The sequence below is a fragment of the Sinohyriopsis cumingii genome, chromosome 13, assembly GCF_028554795.1.
Source record: "Sinohyriopsis cumingii isolate HCF-2022 chromosome 13, ASM2855479v2, whole genome shotgun sequence".
NCBI classification, from domain to species: domain Eukaryota; kingdom Metazoa; phylum Mollusca; class Bivalvia; order Unionida; family Unionidae; genus Sinohyriopsis; species Sinohyriopsis cumingii.
This window is the reverse complement of record NC_142973.1, coordinates 55,981,483-56,007,214: the sequence shown is the minus strand read 5'-3', so window position 1 is coordinate 56,007,214 and position 25,732 is coordinate 55,981,483. Positions and strand designations below refer to the sequence as shown.

Genomic DNA, 25,732 nt, shown 5'->3' with positions numbered 1-25,732 from the left:
AGAAAGGTTGTTCCAGTTCTTGTGATGTTGAAAAAAATGTTATGGTACACAGACCACATTTCCTTTCTCAGTCAAAGTGACCTTGCCTTTGATTTTTTGAACCACAAATCAATAGCTTTCTTCCTTACCACACATACAAGCTATCAACAAAGACTGATCCCAGTATTTGATGCAGAACTCATGCTACTGTGATCTTGACCTTTGAACCTACAATTAATAGGCTTCTTCTTTACCCAAGTACAAGTCATGCACCAAGTTTTGTCCAGGTATGTAATGTAGAGCTAATTTTACTCATTAGAACCATTTTTCTTCATTTAGTCAGTGTCCATGACCTTTGACCATCTGACTCCTTACCCCAAGTTCAAGGCATCCACAAAGTTTGGTATATGTAGATGGTAGAGAACTCTAGTTATTGTTCTGAAACAGAATTGATAACAAAGTCATATGGATGGATAGACAGACAGATGGTTGTATGGTTAACATCTTAGCATAATACACTCTGCCTTATGGAAGACAAATATAAATGGTTTAACCTTTAAATGATTTCTCATAAATGGCTTGACTTAATTCAACCAGATTTGATCTTTGGAATAATGATGCTTACCTGCAATTAAATAGGGCCACTTTTACTATAACCTCAGAAAAAAACTTCTTAAAAGGAATGATGTTCTGCTACTTTTCATAGGAAGTAGAGGAGTGTGGTTTTGTTGAGGAAAGGGCCAGGTGACAATGGTGATATAGTAAATTGGGATACAATTTGCAAAGGAAAACACATTAGATGACACAGCACTGAAAATGGAACCTAGGTGAGGTCTTGTCAAGATAAAACTGCAAACAAAGTGTGGATCCAACATTCAGCTGCCACAGCTCCACTAACCAATTGTATAGGAAACTGAAAGTAACACTCCACTATGTGATATCAGTACAGAGCTGCATAAAAAGTTCTTGAAATGCAATACCAATTATTGTGTGGAAACAAAAGTGGGTTGGTCTGACAATCAGGGGCCACAACTCTAAATGCTGATGCAGATTGAATGTTACCAAGCAATGCCGATGCAACATCAACATAGCTCCCTCTCTGATTACATGAATCAGTAACATCTGTATTAACACCAATAATCTGGATTAACACCACCAATCTCAATTAACACCACAAATCTGGATCAACACCATTACTATGGATAAACACCACTAATCTGCATAAACACCATTAATGTGCATAAACACCCAACTGATCAACATTGATCATCCCATTCATCAAATCACAGTGTAGCTACAGCTATATAAAACAAATATAAAATAACACTTTAATCCAAAATTTAAAATAAGTTATACCAACTTGTGACCTGCATGTATGATATATGAAGAGATTGCATAATGGTTAATACCAATCACAGAATTGCTTTGGAAGTAATTCCCATTTTTACCAATTACACAGTGGCAGATCCAGAGAAGGTTGAGATATTCACCCAAAATCTCATTTAATTATGATTATCATTTAATTAATTAATGATTATACATGAAAAACAGAATATGGTGGCCATTTTAAGCAAACAAAACAATTCCTTCTCAAAATCAAAACCCCATTAGAAAAGATCCTGGACCCACCACAGTATATATATATATATATATATATATATATATATATATATATATATATATATATATATATATAAATAAAATAGACAACAATAGCTGAAATTCAGTTTGGGAAATTCCCTCATAATCATTTTACAAGACATTAAATCATACTTCTACATACAAGTAAATCTACATATAATTGCACCTAAAGACATGTAACGAATACATATCAAATGATACAAACCACCATTCCATCACATGTATATATAAATACATTGATAAATCCTTTCTTCCACACAATACTTATAATGAATACCTATAATGTAAATGACAAACATAAGAAAAAAGAAATCTTCACGAGGGTCTCGTTCCATTTTCAATAGTTTCAAACACACAAAATATCCAAAAATATATACCTGAATATGCAGCAACTGTAAACACTGCCAGCACTAAAATAAAATTATCCTGCCCCTCCCCAAGTGAATACTGACCATCCCCTATCTATAATCACACAATATCTGTCATTGAAGTTCGGAGTTTTCTTTGTGGATCCATTCTGTCTGGTTTAATCTGAATCTCATTTCTTATTGATCTAATATAATCAGCAGTTGATTCACCTGTCTTTAACTTGTTGGTTATAATGTCTATTTCATCACAGTTTTGGGGTTCCAGTCCATGACGTTTATGCTTCCGCCTCTTACCCTGTGAATTTTTCAAAACTTTCATTTCAAAACTTCCTGCATTTCCATTTGTCATTGAATGGTCACTCTGTGGTAAGTTCGTGTCATCCCTGTTTATTTGTGTATATGACAACTTTCCTAATGATGGATTTTTCAGTCCTTTTGAGGCATCACTAATGAGTGTCAGGGCTGAAACAGGCTTTTGTTCATCCAAGGTGCTTGGTTTGAGAAGCTCTCTGCTAGTAATTACAATGGGTTTGGGTGGACTGGTTGTATACTTCCGCTCCTGAGAGGCAACAGTGCTGGGCTCTGGGAATGATGCTACTGGACGTCTCATGGGTTTAGTTTGTGGCTGTGTGGTAGCTGATTTGATTGTTGTTTGCTAAAAGAGATAGGAACAATCAATATCTTTGGATACAAAACTGAGTGATAAATGTAAACTGTGTAACAATTGAGGAAGATACTAAGAGTTTTAGCCACTCCATTATGATTCATCCTTTCTATCATTTGTATAATATTAAACACCTAACTGATAAATAATAATTACATACCTTAAACAAATTACTTTCTGAATACATCTGCACTGGAAACGTTTGTGATTATTACCGATTTGATTCTTTGGTGACATATATCCAACACATGAAATGTCTAAATATCTAAAGATTTCCAAATATCAATGGCTTCCATTTCCACTTGTTAAATGAGTGGGACTGCAATTAGTATATTAACAGTAAATTTACAACATACTATATTACTGTAATCTTTACAGCACACCATATTACTGTAATTCTTACAACATATTATATTATTGTAATTCTTAAAACATACCCTATTAATTTAATTCTTATGTGACATTAATGTAATCCTTACAACATACCATATTAATGTAATCTACAACATACCATATTAATGTAATATTTACAACATACCATATTAATATAATATTTACAACATACCATATTAATATAATATTTACAACATACCATATTAATGTAATCTTTACAATATGCCATATAAATGCCATATTACTGTAATCTAACAACATACCATATTATTGTAATTCTAACAACATGCCATATTACTGTAATCCTTACAACATACCATGTTATTGTAATCTTTACAAACTAACATCTTACTGTAATCCTTACAGCATATTATATTGCTGTAATCTTTAAAAATGCCATATCATTTTAATCTTTACAACACGCCTTTTATCTGTAATCTTTACAAAATGACATATCACTGTAATCTTTACAAAATGCCATATCCTTGTAATCTATACAACATGCCTTATCACTGTAATCTTTAAAACAAGCCTTATCACTGTAAGCTTTAAAACATGCCTTATCACTGTAATCTTTAAAACAAGTCATATCACTGTAATCTTTACAAAATGACATATCACTGTAATCTTTACAAAATGACATATCACTGTAATCTTTACAAAATGCCATATCCTTGTAATCTATACAACATGCCATATCACTGTAATCTTTACAACATGCCTTATCACTGTAATCTTTACAAAATGACATATCACTGTAATCTTTACAACAAGCCTTATCACTGTAATCTTTACAACATGACATATCACTGTAATCTTTAAAACAAGCCATATCACTGTAATCTTTACAAAATGCCATATCACTTAATCTTTACAACATGCCTTATCACTGTAATCTTTAAAACAAGCCTTATCACTGCAATCTTTACAACATGCCATATCACTGTAATCTTTACAAAATGACATATCACTGTAATCTTTACAACATGCCATATCACTGTAATCTTTACAAAATGCCTTATCACTGTAATCTTTACAACATGCCATATCACTGTAATCTTTACAACATGCCTTATCACTGTAATCTTTACAACATGCCATATCACTGTAATCTTTACAAAATGCCTTATCACTGTAATCTTTACAACATGCCATATCACTGTAATCTTTACAACATGCCTTATCACTGTAATCTTTAAAACAAGCCTTATCACTGCAATCTTTACATAATGCCATATCACTGTAATCTTTACAACATGCCATATCACTGTAATCTTTACAAAATGCCTTATCACTGTAATCTTTACAACATGCCATATCACTGTAATCTTTACAAAATGCCTTATCACTGTAATCTTTACAACATGCCATATCACTGTAATCTTTACAAAATGCCTTATCACTGAAATCTTTACAACATGCCTTATCACTGTAATCTTTACAACATGCCTTATCACTGTAATCTTTACAGAATGCCATATCACTGTAATCTTTACAAAATGCCATATCACTGTAATCTTTACAACATGCCTTATCACTGTAATCTTTACAACATGCCATATCACTAGTATTTACATAATGCCATATCACTGTAATCTTTACAACATGCCTTATCACTGTAATTTTTACAACATGCAATATCACTGTAATCTTTACAAATTACCATATTGTACTCTTTACAAACATACCATATTACCATAATCCTTACAACATATATATCCTGTTTTAGAATAAATGACCAAATTTTACATATGCACAACATATTTGCTATATGGTACTTATAGTTGAGAAAATAAATGTTAACTAAATATACACTTACTTGTGATTTTGGCATGGAGATGAGAGCAACTTGGTCTGAGGCCCTGTAGGGACTCCAGGTCTCTAGGATGGGCTTACTATAAGTGACTGGGGTCACATACATAGGTGTGTGGGCTGTGTCTGAAATGAAAAAGAAGAATCACCATGCTTGCAGGTTGAGGATTCTTGGAAATTTTTCTATAAATTACACAACTGTTAGGTTTTTTTTTTCATGGGCAGAGATGTCATTCTTGCACATTTCATTGTATAAATAGACATGTGATTCAAAACAGTTATGCTGTGATGGTTTTCTGGAGTACAGTAATACATTCTGAAATGTGTCTTTAATAGCACTTAGGAAACAGCACAATGTTCTTACCCCATTAGAAAAACTTGGAATATGATTGGTCAATACTGAAGTAATAAAATCTGGTATTTCTTTTATTTTGGCAGGATGTAAGAACTCTAACAAGGTCATTACTAGATTATATAACTTGAAAAAAACCAGTGTGTAAGTCACATGATGACTGATAATGACCAACTGGGTAAAACAAGGAGGTGAACTTCTTCTGCTTCAAAAGTCAAAATTAAAATATTTATCACCCAAATAATTATATCAAATGATTTTCTTATTTACTGTCTGGTTTATGATATATGCAGAGTTTATATTTTTAAAAAAAGGCTATTTTAAACAAATAATGCTAATTTTTAAATCATTATCAGAATTTTTGGTCCAAAAAGGTAATATCTACAACTAGCATGTGCTTGTAAACACTTATCTGCACACAAAAATAATGGCAGCTAAGAGATTTGCAGTGCCAATCATTGCACATGTTATCACTAGAAAGCTATTTCTTATATAAGAAGGTGTTGTTGTAAATACTAACAGAGGTTATCCATGAAGCAGATTATAAACCAAAATCTGCTGAAAAAGAAATCTCCCCCCACACCACCACTGCAAGACAGCTGAATTTCCTCAATGCATGTATGCCATTTAATAAAGGGTGTTGACCAAGATCTCCCTTCAAATTGTGTTCTGACAGATCAAGGGTTTTTGCCATGCTCTACCAAACTGTAACAGATCAAGGGACACCATGCTCTAACAGATCAAGGGTTTACACAATGTTCTGAAAGATCAAGGGTTTACACCATGCCCTGACAGATCAAGGTTCAACACCATACTTGGACAGATCAAGTGTTTACACCATGCTCTGACAGATCAAGGTTCAACACCATGCTTGGACAGATCAAGGGTTTACACCATGTTCTAACATATCAAGGGATTACAATTTACTCTGACAGATCAAGGGTTTACACTTTGCTGATAGATTACAGCTTTTGCTGTACAGCAAGGTGCTTACTCATAAGCAATAATCTGCATACCAGCAGCCAACAATACACAGACTGATGTAAAGGAAATTATATGAAAGCCAAACAAGCAAGAACATTAGGTCATAGTGACCTACTTTACTTAAGGAAAAGTTGTCCTTAAAATGCATTCACATACCAATTTTCAAGAAGCCTGAAAATTAGGTAAAGATGACCTACTTTTGGTGCGGTTGTGCTACATTACTTGAGATACATCCATATACCATTTATCATTTGTAGTTAATACAGAAACAAAGTTATTGGCAATGTAACAGATGTAATTCTAAAAATAAGCAAGTGACTCAAGTTTGAAAATTGAGTCAAATTTACCTGATTTTACAGGGGTGATTTCCATTTCAGATCTTGAGATACAAATTTTATAAGTGTAAGCAAAATAGCGTCCAGGGTACTATATACATGGTTCCCACATTTTTCTAAATATAAATTTCCAGGTCTTTTCCAGGTTTTTTTTCCAGGATGAAATTAATTTTTTCAAGGTTAACATATGACCATTACTGAATGGAATTAAAGAACATTTTGGATTATAAAATATGCATTTTCCAAATCCGAAGATGTTTCTCTTTCAAGACTCTCCAAAACAAATATGTCAGAAATGATGATCATGTGTGCCAATAAAATCTCAAACAAGATTTTTCAACCAACCTAAACTTCTTAAGATGATTTGGTTAAAAATTCCATAATTTAAGGTTGATTTAAATTTTGACAAAAGAGCTTCAAAATTATATATTGTTGTATAAACAAGGAGTGAGTTTTCTGTAAAATCAACTTGTCTTCTTGTAGTTCAATAAACCAGTCCCCAAAATGTATTGATAAATGGGCTATTATCGTTTCTTAATATATAATAAAAGGGACGACAATTTCCCATTTTTCCTGCATTCCATTTAAGATCTGAAACCAATGCTTCAAGCTACATGTCACTGTGTAATAGTTTCACACCAAAGTTCAGCTCAGAGATTTGAAATTTTTCTAATCCGGGTTTCTGCCGAATATTCCAACCCCATTGTTCACATTTGAACATTTTGGATGGAGTGTGGGTTCAGAGCAATTACATATCAAATTTGGAATCTGCCACCACCCTAAGATAGCTTACCAGCAGGACTAGCAAATTTAAACTAGGTTACATCGACTCATACCTGCATGAAATCGATAGGAAAATTATTTATTTTCTCAAAATTGGCAAGTATTATAATTGTTATGTCTTTAATCCGCTGACAGACTAGACGAAACTCGGCATAGATGAAACCTGACCCAGTACTCGCCATTTGCGTTAATAGTCACATTACTTCACAAATCTCAAACAACGACATCGGAAGTCCAATAGGCATGTGATATCAACAACAAACTCCTTTTTAATGTTGTTGTATAAAATTTCAATTATATTAAATGAAAGTCTGATACCTTGTGTAAAAACCAGAAAGAATATATAATTCTCAACATATTTATTTTGAGAACAACTACAAGAAACTAGTCCAGTCTGATTCGTCAAGCAGGGTAGTCTGGTTACCTGCTTCGTATGCTCCCTACGTGAGAGAGCACATGTCAACATGGTAATCACGTGATACAACAAAACTCCGAAGTTGGTCTCGGAATAAATATAAAGAATTTTGTGCTCTTTTGTTTTTGTATTTTTATTACAACCAGTATGAATAGATTAGAAAGATATCAATGAAATTTAAGAACCTCATTTTTTCTTCGTTATGTGTTCATCTTTATGTATCCCTAGCTAGGTCACTGATAAATATAACAAGAAATTTTACCACTGTATAGTTTGTACAGGTAAAGGTATGACATTTGACATCTGTCATGGTCGGGTTTAAGCTGTCTGGGTTTCTCCCATTGGTTTGTTTAGTGTGTTGACTCATGGAGAGGACAGAATCAGCAAGGGGTGCCATAAAACCCACAACAGCTGCAATAAAATCTGTGATGAATGTCCACTAGACTGAGTGGATTTCCACTAGAATGAGTGGAAAATCCACCAGATTGAGTGGGCTTCTGCTACCCATAGTGGGCACTGAATCCCTTGTCCCTCTATCAACACCCACTGGATATAGTGGGTGATCCATAAAACATGATGTGTGTACTGTAGTATTTTAGGAAACACCATTTTTTAGTCTATTTGTGCACTTAGACTAGATAAACACTGCAGACTGATTCTGATTTAGCTTTTGATAAATACTGCAGACTGGTTCTGATTTAGATTTAGATAGATACAACAGACTGGTTCTTGTTTAATCACTTAAATGCACATTATTTAATTGCTCTGTTAATTTCTTTCTCCTATTGGACCATTTAGTGGCCTCCTGGATCAGCAACTGTGGAAATCGTGATGAAAAAATTAAGGTTAATTAATAATTCGATACTAACCATCATCGGACAATTCTTCTTTAACTGACTCATGACTGCAAATTATAAAAAGAAACATTAGTAACATATTCCAATATGATATAAAGTATTATTGTGAAAAACTGAATGTCTCTTTTTCTCCATGCAACAAAACTGGTTCATGCTTGAACAATGCCATTATGATATGACGAATATGTACCATATGATATGGTTTGTGCTAAAATTCACCAAGATGTTGCCATTTTCTGCTCTGCCAAATACTGATAATGGCTGAAATACAGAAGTGTTTCTTTCTGCATCTGATATTCAACTTTCTATCTCATTAAATGTTTGTATATAAATTATAACTATGATGTGATTTGACCTGCATTGGAACAAAATACACATAGAGTTATGAAAAGTGCATGAAATTAAAATTAAATCAGTTTCATTACATTCAGGTGAATGCAATTCTCATTCAATCCAAATATGAACAAAACCTAAAATATTAATATCGCATTAACCTTTTTAATGCTTATTTATCTTTTATTTCCTATACATGGAATAAAGCTTTAAAAATATATGTGAAGTTATTATTTCATTTTCAGTATTAAAGTGCTTTCTAATTTGGGCTTTTCTGTGGCATTTAGTGTTTTGAAAGAGATAAGGAATGATCCTTTTTTAATAGTCAAATTGTTAAAGGTGTGTTTTGAAAAAATGAAATATATCTGAAAAATTGAATCAATATTTCACAAAACACTAAGAATTCTAAAACAAATTCTAAAATTCTACAAAAAATATCATCACATTAATTATTTTAACAGCAAAAGAAGGAAAGAAAGAAACATTAAAGTTTGTTTGTCTTTTTCAGAAGTACAAAGCACCATCACAACACAAACAATAAAAACAGGAATATTACTTTAAAAGAAAACATGTAAATGAGCATTAATAAAATAAACATGAGATGATAACATGTCATGAGATTAACAAAAGATACATGAAATCATAACATGTACATGAGCATTAATAAAAGATACGAGATCATAACATATACATGAGCATTAATAACAGATATATGAGATCATAACATGTACATGAGTATTAATAAAAGATACAAGAGATCATAGCAGCCATGTACATGAGGATTAATAAAAGATACATGAGATCATAACATATACATGAGCAATAATAAAAGATACATGAGATCACAACATATACATGAGCATTAATAACAGATATGAGATCATAACATGTACATGAGCATTAAAAAAGATGAGATCATAACATATACATGAGCAATAATAAAAGATACATGAGATCATATTATGATTATGATAATTTAATAAAAAAAACATCAGATAACATGAAAATGAGCACTAATAAAAGAGATATGAGATCATAGCATGACAATGATAAATACATGAAAGTTTTTTGATACAAAAATATACATGTATTTGGGTGTTGTAACAATGAAACAGACTAAACATGCCTTTCAAAATGGAAAAAATTAAAATCAGGAGTCTGCCCCCAAATCACCATTAAAAATCAGGAGGCAGGGTAAAAAATCAGAACTTAGAAGATTAAGGTGTATATATTGTGATATATACATCTTCTTTTGTATTGTTTTTGCATCATTTGTGCTTGACTAATGTACTGTGTTTATTAACATCAGCAAGACCACCATTTGTGCTTGGTTATGGTACTGTCTTTATTAATGTCATTTGTGCCTAGCTATTGTACTGTGTTTATTAGTGTCATTTGTGCTTGGCTATTGTACTGTGTTTATTAGTGTCATTTGTGTTTGGCTATTGTACTGTGCTTATTAATATCATCTGTTGGCTACTGTACTGTGTTTATTAATGTCATTTGTGTTTGGCTATTGTATTGTGTTTATTAATGTCATTTGTGCTTGGCTTTTGTACTGTATTTATTAATGTCATTTGTGCTTGGCTATACTGTGTTTATTAATGCCATTTGTGTTTGGTTATTGTACTGTGTTTATTGTCATTTGTGTTTGGCTATTGTACTGTGTTTATTAGTGTCATTTGTGTTTGGCTATTGTACTGTGTTTATTGTCATTTGTGTTTGGCTATTGTACTGTGTTTATTAGTGTCATTTGTGTTTGGCTATTGTTCTGTGTTTATTAAAGTCATTTGTGCTTGGCTATTGTACTGTGTTTTTTAATGACATTTGTGTTTGGCTGTTTATGAATGTCATTTGTGCTTGGCTATTGTCCTGTGTTTATGAATGTCATTTGTGCTTGGCTTGGCTGTGTTTATTAATGTTATTTGTGCTTGGCCACTGCACTGTGTTTATTAATGTCGTTTGTGCTTGGCTATTTCACGGTGTTAATGTCACTGGTGCATGGCTATTGTACTGTGCTTATTAATGTCATGACTAATGTACTGTGTTTATTAATGTGATAGGTATTGTAGTGTTTATTATTGTAATTTGTGATTGACTATTGTACTTTGTTCATTAATGTCATGGCTATTGTAATGTATTTATTAATGTCATGGCTACTGTACTGTGTTTATTAATGTCATGGCTAACGTACTGTGTTTATTAATGTCATTTCTGCTTGGCTATTGTACTGTGTTTATTACTGTCATGGCTATTTTACTGTGTTTATTAATGTCATGGCTATTGCACTGTGCTTATTAATGTCATGACTATTGTACTGTGTTTATTAATGTCATGGCTACTGAACAGTGTTTATTAATGTCATGGCTATTGTACTGTGTTTATTAATGACATGGCTATTGTATTGTGTTTATTAATGTCATGACTACTGAACTGTGTTTATTAATGTCATGGCTATTGTACTGTGTTTATTAATGTCATTTGTGGTTCATGGCTATTTTACTATGTTTATTAATGTCATGGCTATTGAACTGTGTTTATTAATGTCATGGCTACTGTACTGTGTTTATTAACGTCATGGCTATTGTACTGTGTTTATTAATGTCATTTCTGCTTGGCTATTGTACTGTGTTTATTATTGTCATGGCTATTTTACTGTGTTTATTAATGTCGTGGCTATTGAACTGTGTTTATTGATGTCATGGCTATTGTACTGTGTTTATTAATGTCATGGCTATTGTATTGTGTTTATTAATGTCATGACTAGTGTATTGTGTTTATTAATGTCATAGCCTTTGTACAGTGTTTATTAATGTCATGGCTATTGTATTGTGTTTATTAATGTCATGGCTATTGTATTGTGTTTATTGATGTCATGGCTATTGTACTGTGTTTATTGATGTCATGGCTATTGTACTGTGTTTATTAATGTCATGGCTATTGTACTGTGTTTATTAACATCATGGCTATTGTACTGTGTTTATTAATGTCATGGCTATTTTACTGTGTTTATTGATGTCATGGTTATAGTACTGTGTTTATTAATGTCATGGCTATTGTACTGTGTTTATCAATAGCATGGCTATTGTATTGTGTTTATTATTGTCATTTGTGGTTCATGGCTATTGTACTGTGTTTATTAATGTCATGGCTATTGAACTGTGTTTAATAATGTCATGGCTACTGTACTGTGTTTATTAATGTCATGGCTATTGTACTGTGTTTATTAATGTCATTTCCGCTTGGCTATTGTACTGTGTTTATTATTGTCATGGCTATTTTACTGTGTTTATTAATGTCATGGCTATTGAACTGTGTTTATTGATGTCATGGCTATTGTACTGTGTTTATTAATGTCATGGCTATTGTATTGTGTTTTTTTTAATGTCATGGCTATTGGATTGTGTTTATTGCTGTCATGGCTATTGTACTGTGTTTATTGATGTCATGGCTATTGTACTGTGTTTATTAATGTCATGGCTATTGTACCGTGTTTATTAACATCATGGCTATTGTACTGTGTTTATTAATGTCATGGCTATTTTACTGTGTTTATTGATGTCATGGCTATTGTACTGTGTTTATTAATGTCATGGCTATTGTACTGCGTTTATCAATAGCATGGCTATTGTATTGTGTTTATTATTGTCATTTGTGGTTCATGGCTATTGTACTGTGTTTATTAATGTCATGGCTATTGAACTGTGTTTATTAATGTCATGGCTACTGTATTGTGTTTATTAATGTCATGGCTATTGTACTGTGTTTATTAATGTCATTTCTGCTTGGCTATTGTACTGTGTTTATTATTGTCATGGCTATTTTACTGTGCTTATTAATGTCATGGCTATTGAACTGTGTTTATTGATGTCATGGCTATTGTAATGTGTTTATTAATGTCATGGCTATTGTATTGTGTTTATTAATGTCATGACTAGTGTATTGTGTTTATTAATGTCATAGCCTTTGTACAGTGTTTATTAATGTCATGGCTATTGTATTGTGTTTATTAATGTCATGGCTATTGTATTGTGTTTATTGATGTCATGGCTATTGCACTGTGTTTATTGATGTCATGGCTATTGTACTGTGTTTATTATTGTCATGGCTATTGTACTGTGTTTATTAACATCATGGCTATTGTACTGTGTTTATTAATGTCATGGCTATTTTACTGTGTTTATTGATGTTATGGCTATTGTACTGTGTTTATCAATAGCATGGCTATTGAATTGTGTTTATTATTGTCATTTGTGGTTCATGGCTATTTTACTGTGTTTATTAATGTCATGGCTATTGAACTGTGTTTATTAATGTCATGGCTATTGTACTGTGTTTATTAATGTCATTTCTGCTTGGCTATTGTACTGTGTTTATTATTGTCATGGCTATTTTACTGTGTTTATTAATGTCATGGCTATTGAACTGTGTTTATTGATGTCATGGCTATTGTAATGTGTTTATTAATGTCATGGCTATTGTATTGTGTTTATTAATGTCATGACTAGTGTATTGTGTTTATTAATGTCATAGCCTTTGTACAGTGTTTATTAATGTCATGGCTATTGTATTGTGTTCATTAATGTCATGGCTATTGTATTGTGTTTATTGATGTCATGGCTATTGTACCGTGTTTATTGATGTCATGGCTATTGTACTGTGTTTATTGATGTCATGGCTATTGTACTGTGTCTATTAATGTCATGGCTATTGTACTGTGTTTATTAACATCATGGCTATTGTACTGTGTTTATTAAAGTCATGGCTATTTTACTGTGTTTATTGATGTCATGGCTATTTTACTGTGTTTATTAATGTCATGGCTATTGTACTGTGTTTATCAATAGCATGGCTATTGTATTGTGTTTATTATTGTCATTTGTGGTTCATGGCTATTTTACTGTGTTTATTAATGTCATAGCTACTGTACTGTGTCTATTAATGTCATGGCTATTGTACTGTGTTTATTAACATCATGGCTATTGTACTGTGTTTATTAAAGTCATGGCTATTTTACTGTGTTTATTGATGTCATGGCTATTGTACTGTGTTTATTAATGTCATGGCTATTGTACTGTGTTTATCAATAGCATGGCTATTGTATTGTGTTTATTATTGTCATTTGTGGTTCATGGCTATTTTACTGTGTTTATTAATGTCATAGCTACTGTACTGTGTTTATTAATGTCATGGCTATTGTACTGTGTTTATTATTGTCATAGCTATTTTACTGTGTTTATTAATGTCATGGCTATTGAACTGTGTTTATTAATGTCATGGCTATTGTACTGTGTTTATTAATGTCATGGCTACTGAACTGTGTTTATTAATGTCATGGCTATTGTACTGTGTTTATTAATGTCATGGCTACTGAACAGTGTTTATTAATGTCATGGCTATTGTATTGTGTTTATTGATGTCATGGCTATTGTACTGTGTTTATTGATGTCATGGCTATTGTACTGTGTTTATTGATGTCATGGCTATTGTACTGTGTTTATCAATATCATGGCTATTCTACTGTGTTTATTAATGTCATGGCTATTGTATTGTGTTTATTAATGTCATGGCTATTGTGTTGTGTTTATTAATGTCATGGCTATTGTACTGTGTTTATTGATGTCATGGCTATTGTGCTGTGTTTATTAATGTAATTTGTGGTCATGGCTATTTTACTGTGTTTATTAATGTCATGGCTATTGAACTGTGTTTATTAATGTCATGGCTACTGTACTGTGTTTATTAATGTCATGGCTATTGTAATGTGTTTATTAATGTCATGGCTATTGAACTGTTTATTAATGTTGTGGCTATTGTACTGTGTTTATTAATGTATTTTGTGCTTGGCTATTGTACTGTGTTTATTAATGTCATGTCTATTGTACTGTGTTTATTAATATCATGGCTATTGTACTGTGTTTATTGATGTCATGGCTATTGTACTGTGTTTATTACTGTCATGGCTACTGTACTGTGTTTATCAATATCATGGCTATTCTACCGTGTTTGTTAATGTCATGGCTATTGTACTGTGTTTATTAATGTCATGGCTAATGTATTGTGTTTATTAATGGCATGGCTATTGTACTGTGTTTATTGATGTCATGGCTATTGTACTGTGTTTATTAATGTAATTTGTGGTTCATGGCTATTTTACATTGTTTATTAATGTCATGGCTATTGAACTGTGTTTATTAATGTCATGGCTATTGTACTGTGTTTATTAATGTCATGTCTATTGTACTGTGTTTATTAATGTCATGGCTATTGTACTGTGTTTATTAATGTCATAGCTATTGAACTGTTTATTAATGTTGTGGCTATTGTACTGTGTTTATTAATGTATTTTGTGCTTGGCTATTGTACTGTGTTTATTAATGTCATGTCTATTGTACTGTGTTTATTAATGTCATGGCTATTGTATTGTGTTTATTAATGACATGACTGTTGTACTGAATTTAATAATGTCATGGCTATTGTACTGTGTTTATTAATGTATTTTGTGCTTGGCTATTGTACTGTGTTTATTAAAGTCATGTCTATTTTACTGTGTTTATTTAATGTCATGTCTATTGTACTGTGTTTATTAATGTCATGGCTATTGTACTGTTTATTAATGTCGTGGCTATTGTACTGTGTTTATTAATGTATTTTGTGCTTGGCTATTGTACTGTGTTTATTAATGTCATGTCTATTGTACTGTGTTTATTAATGTCATGGCTACTGTATTGTGTTTATTAATGACATGACTGTTGTACTGAATTTAATAATGTCATGGCTATTGTACTGTGTTTATTAATGTCATGGCTACTGTACTGTGTTTATTAATGTCATTTGTACTTGGCTATTGTACTGTGTTTATTAATGTCATGGCTATTGCAATGTGTTTATTAATGTCATGGCTACTGTACTGTGTTTATTAATGTCATGGTACTTGGCAATTTTACTGTGTTTATTAATGTCATGGCTGTTGTACTGTGTTTATTAATGTCATTTGTGATTGGCTATTGTACTGTGTTTATTAATGTCAGCAAGACCACCATGTCATATTAAGAGATGCTGTGAACACCAATGGCAGAATGGATGACAGGCTGCTCAAGATGATGGATTAATGAAAGAAAACTGCTTCTCCCAATCACTTCAGTATTTTTTATCCCATTTCATTTGCTTGTATGGTGAAATTCATCAGTGATTTTCTTTTCTCTATTTTTCACTTTTTACTGAGAAACTTATCCATGATTATTATGCTGAGCTATGCTGATTGGGTCAGATAAAGAGGGTCACCATATGAGTCAAATGCTTTGGAATTGGTGAATGAACACTGGAAACCAAGCTGGGAACCAGATATTGTTAAGAAACTAACCAAACAAAGGAATAGAAAAACATAAAATTATATTTTTGTATTAAAATAATATAGAATTTTTTTCCTGGGGAGATGAAAACCAGGGATTTGGGAGATAGGTCCAAAAATCAAGATTCTCCCAGTTTATCCAGCAGGATTGGCAAGTCTGATACTTCTCAATTTTTGAATAAATTTCTTCTCAGAAATTAACATCAGAATGAACCGAATCTTGGTGGCATATCTGAAAAAGTCAAACTGACAGTATTACATAGACAAGAGTTTCAAGTGGGTCCGAGGTCACTCATCTATTTGACATCTACCTAATAGCAAAATGAAAGAGCAGTTGACCAAGAAATATGGGTCAATAGGATGTGTTCTGTACACATGGTCAAGAGTTCCAAGTGGGTCTGAGATCACTCATCAGTAAAATGCTTTCTGTACACATTTCTTCCGACAATGTTGATTGTACATGTCATGAAAACAATCATTTCAAGGTTTTTTATATTCTGTACCTTCTTTTATATCTGAAGGCTCATCAGTCTCATTTGTCCAATACTGAAACGAGTTTATGCCACCGTGCTTTCTGAAAACCCTTTACGCCTACATGCTTTGTCAAATTTGTTATACACCCATTAGCAGTATTACAACTTTTGAAATACACAAGAAGTTAGGAATACTGGATAAAATCAAAAATTCAAATAACAGTACGTATCTCACAAACACTGCCACTTTATGCCAGTGAAACAAATAAAAGAAGATTTGGTTTTATAATCAAGTAGTCTAGTTACTTTCTGACTGATATAACCTATGCATTGGTAACAAAATAGATATACATACCCTGCACTGCTTGGAGAAAGTGATCTCGCTGCCTTCCTCAATTCCAAGGAGGATGCTTCTGGAGATACGAGGGAAAAAGTCTCATCCAGCAGTTTATGCATTCTTTTCCTGGCTTCCTCCAACGTTTCCTCCTCCATTGCAAACCCCTCATTCTGAAGAAGAGAAAAAGAGAAAATAAAATTTGTAGCCAATGTCATTTACAAAACTCATGAGGCAATAATGTATTACATATCCAATTCACCTTTGTGGCTGAGCTGAAGTTGAATTAATCTTACATGGCTGATCTGAGGTTCATTAAATCTTACATGGCTGATCTGAGGTTCAATAAATCTTACATGGCTGATCTGTTTAGTTAATTAATCTTACATGACTGATCTGATCTTCAAACATGGTTGATTCAGTGCTCAATTATTTGATGTTCAATTAATCACATATGACTGATCTGTTCAATTCATCTTACAAGGCAGATATAATGTTCAATTAATCTTACATGGCAAATATGATGTTCAATTGATCACACATAACTGATCTGATGTTCAATTAATCGTACAAGGCTGATCTGATGTTCAATTAATCTTTCAAGGCAGATATGATGTTCAATTAATCTTACATGACTGATCCAATGTTTGATATAGATGATCTGTAACGCCCACCCAGACAGACACCATTTATTTCCTTCCACTGTTGTCCATAAATGGATATTCTTCAGTATATCAAGTTGACAGCTATAAATCCCTATTTGTTTTGAATTTTGTTCATCCTGTATAGCTCATATATTTTGGAAAGTACAAAAGAGAGGAATCCAATAAATACAAAAACCACACAGATGTTATTTCCTATGTCAGGGGAGAGAACTCGACTGATATAGTGCATGAATATGTTTTGGCTTGCTGGCCTCAATCCATCCCTATGCCTTATCAATCCCATTATTTTCTGCTGACTTGGAACAAAACATGTATGCAGTTTGTGTGTGAATAACTGAGTATGAAATATCATGAACCAGTCTTGTATTTTTATATTCCATCAGTATCAAGTCATGATGTCAAACAAGGTCAGTGTACACTATTTGAGGACTTTATTGAGAATGGTTGCTGACTGGAAAAAATTCCAATTGCAACTTGTCAATAACATTGCTCATGAGGAGAAAATTATAAACATCTGATTACTGATGAGGAAGGAAAGTTTAAAATGTAATAATTGAAGAGGATGAAATTATTAATATATGATAATTGATCTAGAATATTAGTCATGAGGTTGAAATTATTAACATATGATAATTGATCTAGAACATTAGTGATGAGGTTGAAATTATTAATATGTAATAATTGATCCAGAACATTAGTGATGAGGTTGAAATTATTAATATGTGATAATTGATCCAGAACATTAGTGATGAGGTTGAACTTATTAATATGTGATAATTGATCTAGAACATTAGTGATGAGGTTGAAATCATTAATATGTGATAACTGATCTAGAACATTAGTGATGAGGTTGAAATTAGTAGTATGTGATAATTGATCTAGAACATTAGTGATGAGGTTGAACTTATTAATATGTGATAATTGATCTAGAACATTAGTGATGAGGTTGAAATCATTAATATGTGATAATTGATCTAGAACATTAGTGACGAGGTTGAAATTATTAATATGTGATAATTGATCTATAACATTAAAGATGAAAATGAAATTAATATAGAACATTATTCATGAGAATGAAATTATTAATATGAGTATAACTAATTTAGAACATTGCTAACATATAGAGATGATAGCAAATACAAACTATAATAAACATGTGTTCTGAATAAACAGTATACAAGTAAATGTTTGAAATTTGAAATTATTCTTCTTAAAGGAATACAATTTGTACATTAAACATAATCTATGAATCTCTATAGTTTAGCAACAAAAACTTCTGTATGAATGACGAACATGTTAAACAATCATTTTAAAGAATATTTATATCTCTAAAAGCACTGTAATTTAATCTTCTTACAGATTGTCCAAATTCTTTGTCTTTTTTCTTCTTTTCTCTGGAACTGAAAATTTTAAAATACATTTTATACATAAATAAATAAATAAATTACCAATATCTACTGTCACGGTGCAGGAGTGTTATATGAATGTACTACACTTACAACATGAACCAATGTTGTTGTATGGAGAGAAAGAGGTATATATTTTGCACATCCGATATCACATATGGAGGCAAATGTTACCAACAATAGTATTTAGTGTGTATGGGATTATCAAATTTGTATTAAATAATATTAATGAGGTTGGATTGTTCCGGCAGAGGCCAACAAACTTGGGAGTCAGCCTGCAAAAAGTGATGAGTCTGCATTAATACTGTTCTGTATTAACTCAATAACCTGCCATGTTTACTCATCTATAAGTTGAGTTCAAACAAAAACTGTACAGATCCTGATCTGCCAGTGTAATATTCAATGACACATCTGAGTCTATGCAATTTGTAAGGAGTAATCAATAGTACGAAAAGATACTAAGATGTAATATTGCAATATCATCATAACAGTGTGAAGTCATTGGTTGAAATAGATGTTTGGGTGTTACAGTACATAACGCTTACAGTATAAAACAAGTAATTTGATAGTATTTGTGTGAAGTCATTGGTTGAAATAGATGTTTAGGTGTTACAGTACATAACACTTACAGTATAAAACAAGTAATTTGATAGTATTTGTGTGAAGTCATTGGTTGAAATAGATGTTTAGGTGTTACAGTACATAACACTTACAGTATAAAACAAGTAATTTGATAGTATTTGTGTGCAGTTGGTGGTTGAAATAGATGTTTAGGTGTTACAGTACATAACGCTTACAGTATAAAACAAGTAATTTGATAGTATTTGTGTGCAGTTGGTGGTTGAAATAGATGTTTAGGTGTTACAGTATATAACGCTTACAGTATAAAACAAGTAATTTGGTAGTATTTGTGTGCAGTTGGTGGTTGAAATAGATGTTTGAGTGTTACAGTACATAACGCTTACAGTATAAAACAAGTAATTTGATAGTATTTGTGTGCAGTTGGTGGTTGAAATAGATGTTTAGGTGTTACAGTACATAATGCTTACAGTATAAAACAAGTAATTTGATAGTATTTGTGTGCAGTTGGTGGTTGAAATAGATGTTTAGGTGTTACAGTACATAACACTTACAGTATAAAACAAGTAATTTGATAGTATTTGTGTGCAGTTGGTGGTTGAAATAGATGTTTAGGTGTTACAGTACATAACACTTACAGTATAAAACAAGTAATTTGATAGTATTTGTGTGCAGTTGGTGGTTGAAATAGATGTTTAGGTGTAACAGTATTAATGCTATCAGTATAAAACAAGTAATTTGATAGTATTTGTGTGCAGTTGGTGGTTGAAATAGATGTTTAGGTGTTACAGTACATAACGCTTACAGTATAAAACAAGTAATTTGATAGTATTTGTGTGCAGTTGGTGGATGAAATAGATGTTTAGGTGTTACAGTACATAACGCTTACAGTATAAAACAAGTAATTTGATAGTATTTGTGTGCAGTTGGTGGCTGAAATAGATGTTTAGGTGTTACAGTACATAATGCTTACAGTATAAAACAAGTAATTTGATAGTATTTGTGTGCAGTTGGTGGCTGAAATAGATGTTTAGGTGTTACAGTATTAATGCTATCAGTATAAAACAAGTAATGTTGCAGTACTAGTGTGCAGTAAGTAGTTGATATTCATCTGTTGTAGTACAAAATCACTATAATGCAACCAGTATAAACATATAAAGCTCTTTGATATTTTATGTTAGAAAATCAAATAATGACTTGAACGTAAGTATGTACAGTTTTTCAATATATAAATACCAGTTTTCAAAGCTGTAATTTTTTTAATACATAATCCACAAGCACACCTGAGTGAGGGATTATTTCAAATTGCACTAATGAAAACAGGTAATTATTATTGAAATAGATACTTCTTTTTGAGTTACTATTTCTATAGTAGCTGACTATATAACATAAACAATGTAATGTTGCTATGGTTTTTATAGGTTGACACTTATCCCTGATGATGGCACCAACATTTAATAATACAAGATTAAATGCATAGTCTTGTAAATAATCTTTAATCCTAAATCCTTAATACCTCTTGAGTTGTAGTTTTGTAAATGTTGAAAGTCTGAATACTATTACATGCATTATTATCTAAATTAATGATTCTGAGGTCAAGTCTGAGTTATGGGTTTGGAAAATACAGAGCTAGAATGGATTGGCAACATATAAATCTGACTTATCTGTCAATATTGGTATGCAGAATACAAGATTCACAACTGATCAACACCGACTTACCTGTCAACAAATACATGTGGCAGTCCATTCTCAGCTGGTGCTTCAAGAACCCTGTCTATCTCCTCCCAGGTTTGAAAGTAATCTCTTAATGACTCGTTGACCGGGCCTTGATCTAAAGGGAAGAAAATTATGTTTACTATTCCAAGAACCCAGATCAAAATCTTAAATATAATTATCTCGTATTGCTGAGAATAATTCTGCAAAGTGCTTCAAAATAAAATATATATTACAAAAGATTTAGTAATCATTATGCATTCAGATACATGCTGACCTAAAGATCCCAGTTGTGAAACACAGTTAGAAAAACCCTTAAAAAGTAGTGAAAGTTGTTATAAAATACACATGATAAAAGTCTGAGTTTATAACAGTTTTAATATTGGATTAAATTAACATGGTTGGTTATTTATTGAGGTGTAAGTTTTACTTAATCATCACAAAATTAATGAAGTCCAGTGGACTCAGTGTTAACTCTGTGAATGATTAGGTAACAATTTACACATCAATATCCAACCACGATCATTTAATCCTTATAATTGCAATTTTTGTCTGTTTTGTCATCAGTGGATTCCGTCAAGTTTAAGAAGTACCCTTGGCAAACAACTATTCATATAAAATCATAACACAAAGGTTACTGAGGGTTTCTATGGTTTATTTATTAGACAAATATACTTTGTGTATTTAGCATTTATGTTCTTCTTTCTACAGTTTGATCTTTCCTCCAAAAAAAATGATTCCATTTTTAGTGAGAGCTGTTGTTTTTCTATCATAAGACCATGACCCTAAATAACAGGTGACTGAAATTACTATGTCAAGCAAATATACAGTACTTTATGAAGGTACATTTGTTCTTAAAGCCTGCCATATACTTTGTTCGATAACAGTGGTGTGTATTTGGGTGAAGACAAGGACATGTGATTGCAATATCTGAGCTTCAAGATTGTGTTTGCCATTGCCAAATTTGATCATAAGTCACAGTGGCTTGTTACAGTTGTTGCCGTTGTAGCTTTAATGATGCAATAAAGAGCTGATAGACAGACAATGCTTGACAGAACAGAGCTGAAAACTGATTGGGAATTGAAGACATGCCCCTGAATTTCTTGATCTGTAAAAAAATTGCAGATCAATATCACATGCCCATTTACAGCCAATCATATGGCAGAACTCAATCAATTCATAGCAACTTGAGTTATAAAAACAACAACACTAAAAATAGTTTATCTTTAAGAGCAGCTACAGTATTTTCTAAACCTAAATTCATTATACTCTCATAGCATAGTAACCAACTGTAATTCTTACATATTAAATGATTCAAATGGGTGAACTGTGCTGGTCAGAAATAATGGATAAAAAGTTGGCCAAGTCAAGTAATTGTCCTACAGATTCAGAATTATTCAATGAAGTTAACATGCTGACCAGAAAATTCAGATAAATCTATAGTAAAAACAAAAGTTGTCAAAAATAAACAGATAACACGCATTCACAAATTGTGTGATGAGCTATAGCCAATATGTGGTATGGGTGTACATGATACTAATATCCCATGTAGACACTGTTACTCCCCCGCCCCCCAATCACACACACACACACACACACACACACACACACCCACATAGTGAACTAGAGTTGATCTGTGTGATGAGCTATAGCCAATATGTGGCCTGGGTGTACATGATACACCGTACTAATATCCCATGTAGACACTGTTACTCCCCCCACCCCCACCACACACACATAGTGAACTAGAGTTGATCTGTGTGTGATGAGCTATAGCCAATATGTGACATGGGTGTACATGATACTAATATCCCATGTAGACACCGTTACTCCCCCCACCTGACACACACACACATATAGTGAACTACAATTGATCTCTGTGATGAGCTATAGCCAATGTGGCATGGGTGTACATGATACACTGTACTAATATCCCATGTAGACACTGTTACTCCCCCCACCCAACACACACCCAAATAGTGAACTAGAGCTGATCTGTGCGTGATGAACTATAGCAAATAAGTGGCATGGGTGTACATGATACTAATATCCCACTGTTACTCTCCCCACCCGACACACACATACCCACTGTGAACTAGAGTTGATCTGTGTGTGACACATTTATAGCTAATCCATAATTATTACTTTCATAGGAAGACTCCCACACACATACGCACACTCATGAGATAAACAATTGCTAGTCTGTGGTCAAAGTGTACATTAAATCATATCCAATAGTAACTGTGTAACTTCTCTAGACAGATCCCTAATTAGTCCTTCTTCCTCTGTTGACTGGACACCATGTTTTGGTCCTAATCAGGCCACTGTAATACTTATCTAACCACTTTTTACTGGCCACCTTTACAAAACAACTAAAAATTTTGGTTGCAACTATTTAAAAATGTTTTACTGTATTAGACAATTGATGAATTGAATGCAGAATTGTTTCTCTTTAGAAATAGTGAGACCCAGATAATTCTCAGCAGCACAATTAAATATTATCGAAAAACTGTACAGCATACACAAAGAAACAGTATATAATACATTTAAAATTTAGATTCAATTTTGTTTAGAAAAAAAAACCCCGAATCTTATAAAGTTCTTTCTTTGTCTAAAGCACAATTATTATCAATATCTTGTAGCCCTTCACGTCATATGGTCTGCTGCTCTGTAGCTGTCACTATATGTGTGCTGCAAAGTCACTCAGTCACTCAGTAGCTGTCACTATATGTGTGCTGCCAAAGTCACTCTGTAGCTGTCAATATACATGTGCTGCCAAAGTCACTCAGTTCAGTGTGCTGTAAATAGAATATCTGTTACCTGAATGATACCATCCCAAAAGGACAGCCTGAACTGTTATCTAAATTATACCATACCAATCAGACAGCATGAACTGTGAACTAAATGATCCATACCCACAGGGCAGCCTGAACTGTGACCTACATAATACCACCCCAATAGGACAGCCTGAACTGCTATCTAAATGATACCATACCAATAGGACATCCTGAACTGTATCCTAAATAACCCCATAATCACAGGACAGCCTGAACTGTGACCTAAATGATCCCATACCAGCAAGGCAGCCTGAACTGTTACCTAAATGATCCCATACCAATAGGGCAGTCTGAACTGTTACCAAACTGATCCTGTACCATTATAGGACAACCTGAACTGTTATCGAAATGATTCCATACAAATAGAACAGCCTGAACTGCTACCAACTGATCCCATACTAACAGAACAGCCTGGGAAATTACTGGCAGTGACATATTTGCTCAGATCAATGTAAATATTAAGTTTCATTTACCACATACATATTAGTCAAGTACAGAAAGGTTTTAGAGAAAAAATCTGACCTTTATGGCTGTATACATGTTTTTCACAAAAGAATTTTTAATTGGCCTTCAAAATCAGAGAAAGCCAGTTGAGATGAGCTTTGTGCCAATTTTTTGTTCATCCTTACTTTTTATAAGCCATTCACTCTGCAATTTCCCCCTCCACTTTAATGAGTTACTGTACAATATATGACAATGTACAATGTGTTACTGTACACTATATGACAATGTACAATGTGTTATTGTACAATATATGACAATGTACAATGAGTTACTGTACACTATATGACAATGTACAATGAGTTACTATACAATTTATGACAATGTACTACACTATATTTTACTAATGTATTTAAAAGTGGCTATTAATTAAATTTAATGGCAGCATAATTCATACCTATATGACTATACAAACAAATAAAACAATACTGGCAGGTTAGATAACATTTAATAAACTAAAACTATATATGTATATATATATATATATATATATATATATATATACACACACACACACACACATATATATACATTCATTAAGATGTAACAGCTAAAGTAAATCAATTAACATGGAAGTGGAGGATCAACTGTGGATGGTGGAAGAACAATATTATATAAGTCATATTGAAATTTATTAACTTTCATTAGTAAAGTTAACTGGAATAGAACTTAACAAACTATCCACTTTTCCATCTATAATGAATGAAATATCCTGAATCACTTAAGTTATTTGTCTGAAAAGGTCTAGTCTGAAACTGTCAAAATCAAAAAGGGTAAAAAGAACAACCTTGGATTTGATTGCCTGTAGCCTAAATGTATTTACACCAGTTTTGCAGAATGAGTTTTGAACATCACAAATCATCCAAATTTTGATACCCCTCTTAATTTGTCCTGCAGGCATGTATTAGCAAATGGAGAGACAATTAAGCCTGTATCTGATAAACTGTCAATTTGTCA

General features: G+C 32.5%; 1 protein-coding gene across 2 annotated transcripts in view; it reads right to left on the bottom strand.

Moving 5' to 3' along the window:
• Window positions 1-1,515: 1,515 nt before the first annotated feature.
• The window catches only part of LOC149785617 (uncharacterized), a 92,262-nt gene continuing 68,045 nt past the window's right edge, over window positions 1,516-25,732 (bottom strand). For both annotated transcript variants that reach the window (XM_089979431.1, XM_089979430.1), the window contains 6 exons: window positions 21,444-21,555; window positions 19,097-19,139; window positions 17,096-17,247; window positions 8,596-8,630; window positions 4,865-4,983; window positions 1,516-2,643 (listed from right to left, as the gene is read on the bottom strand). In XM_089979431.1, coding sequence (XP_089835557.1) covers window positions 2,089-2,643; window positions 4,865-4,983; window positions 8,596-8,630; window positions 17,096-17,247; window positions 19,097-19,139; window positions 21,444-21,555 — 1,016 coding nt within the window. In that variant the 3' untranslated portion in view covers window positions 1,516-2,088. The remainder of the gene's footprint in view (window positions 2,644-4,864; window positions 4,984-8,595; window positions 8,631-17,095; window positions 17,248-19,096; window positions 19,140-21,443; window positions 21,556-25,732) is intronic.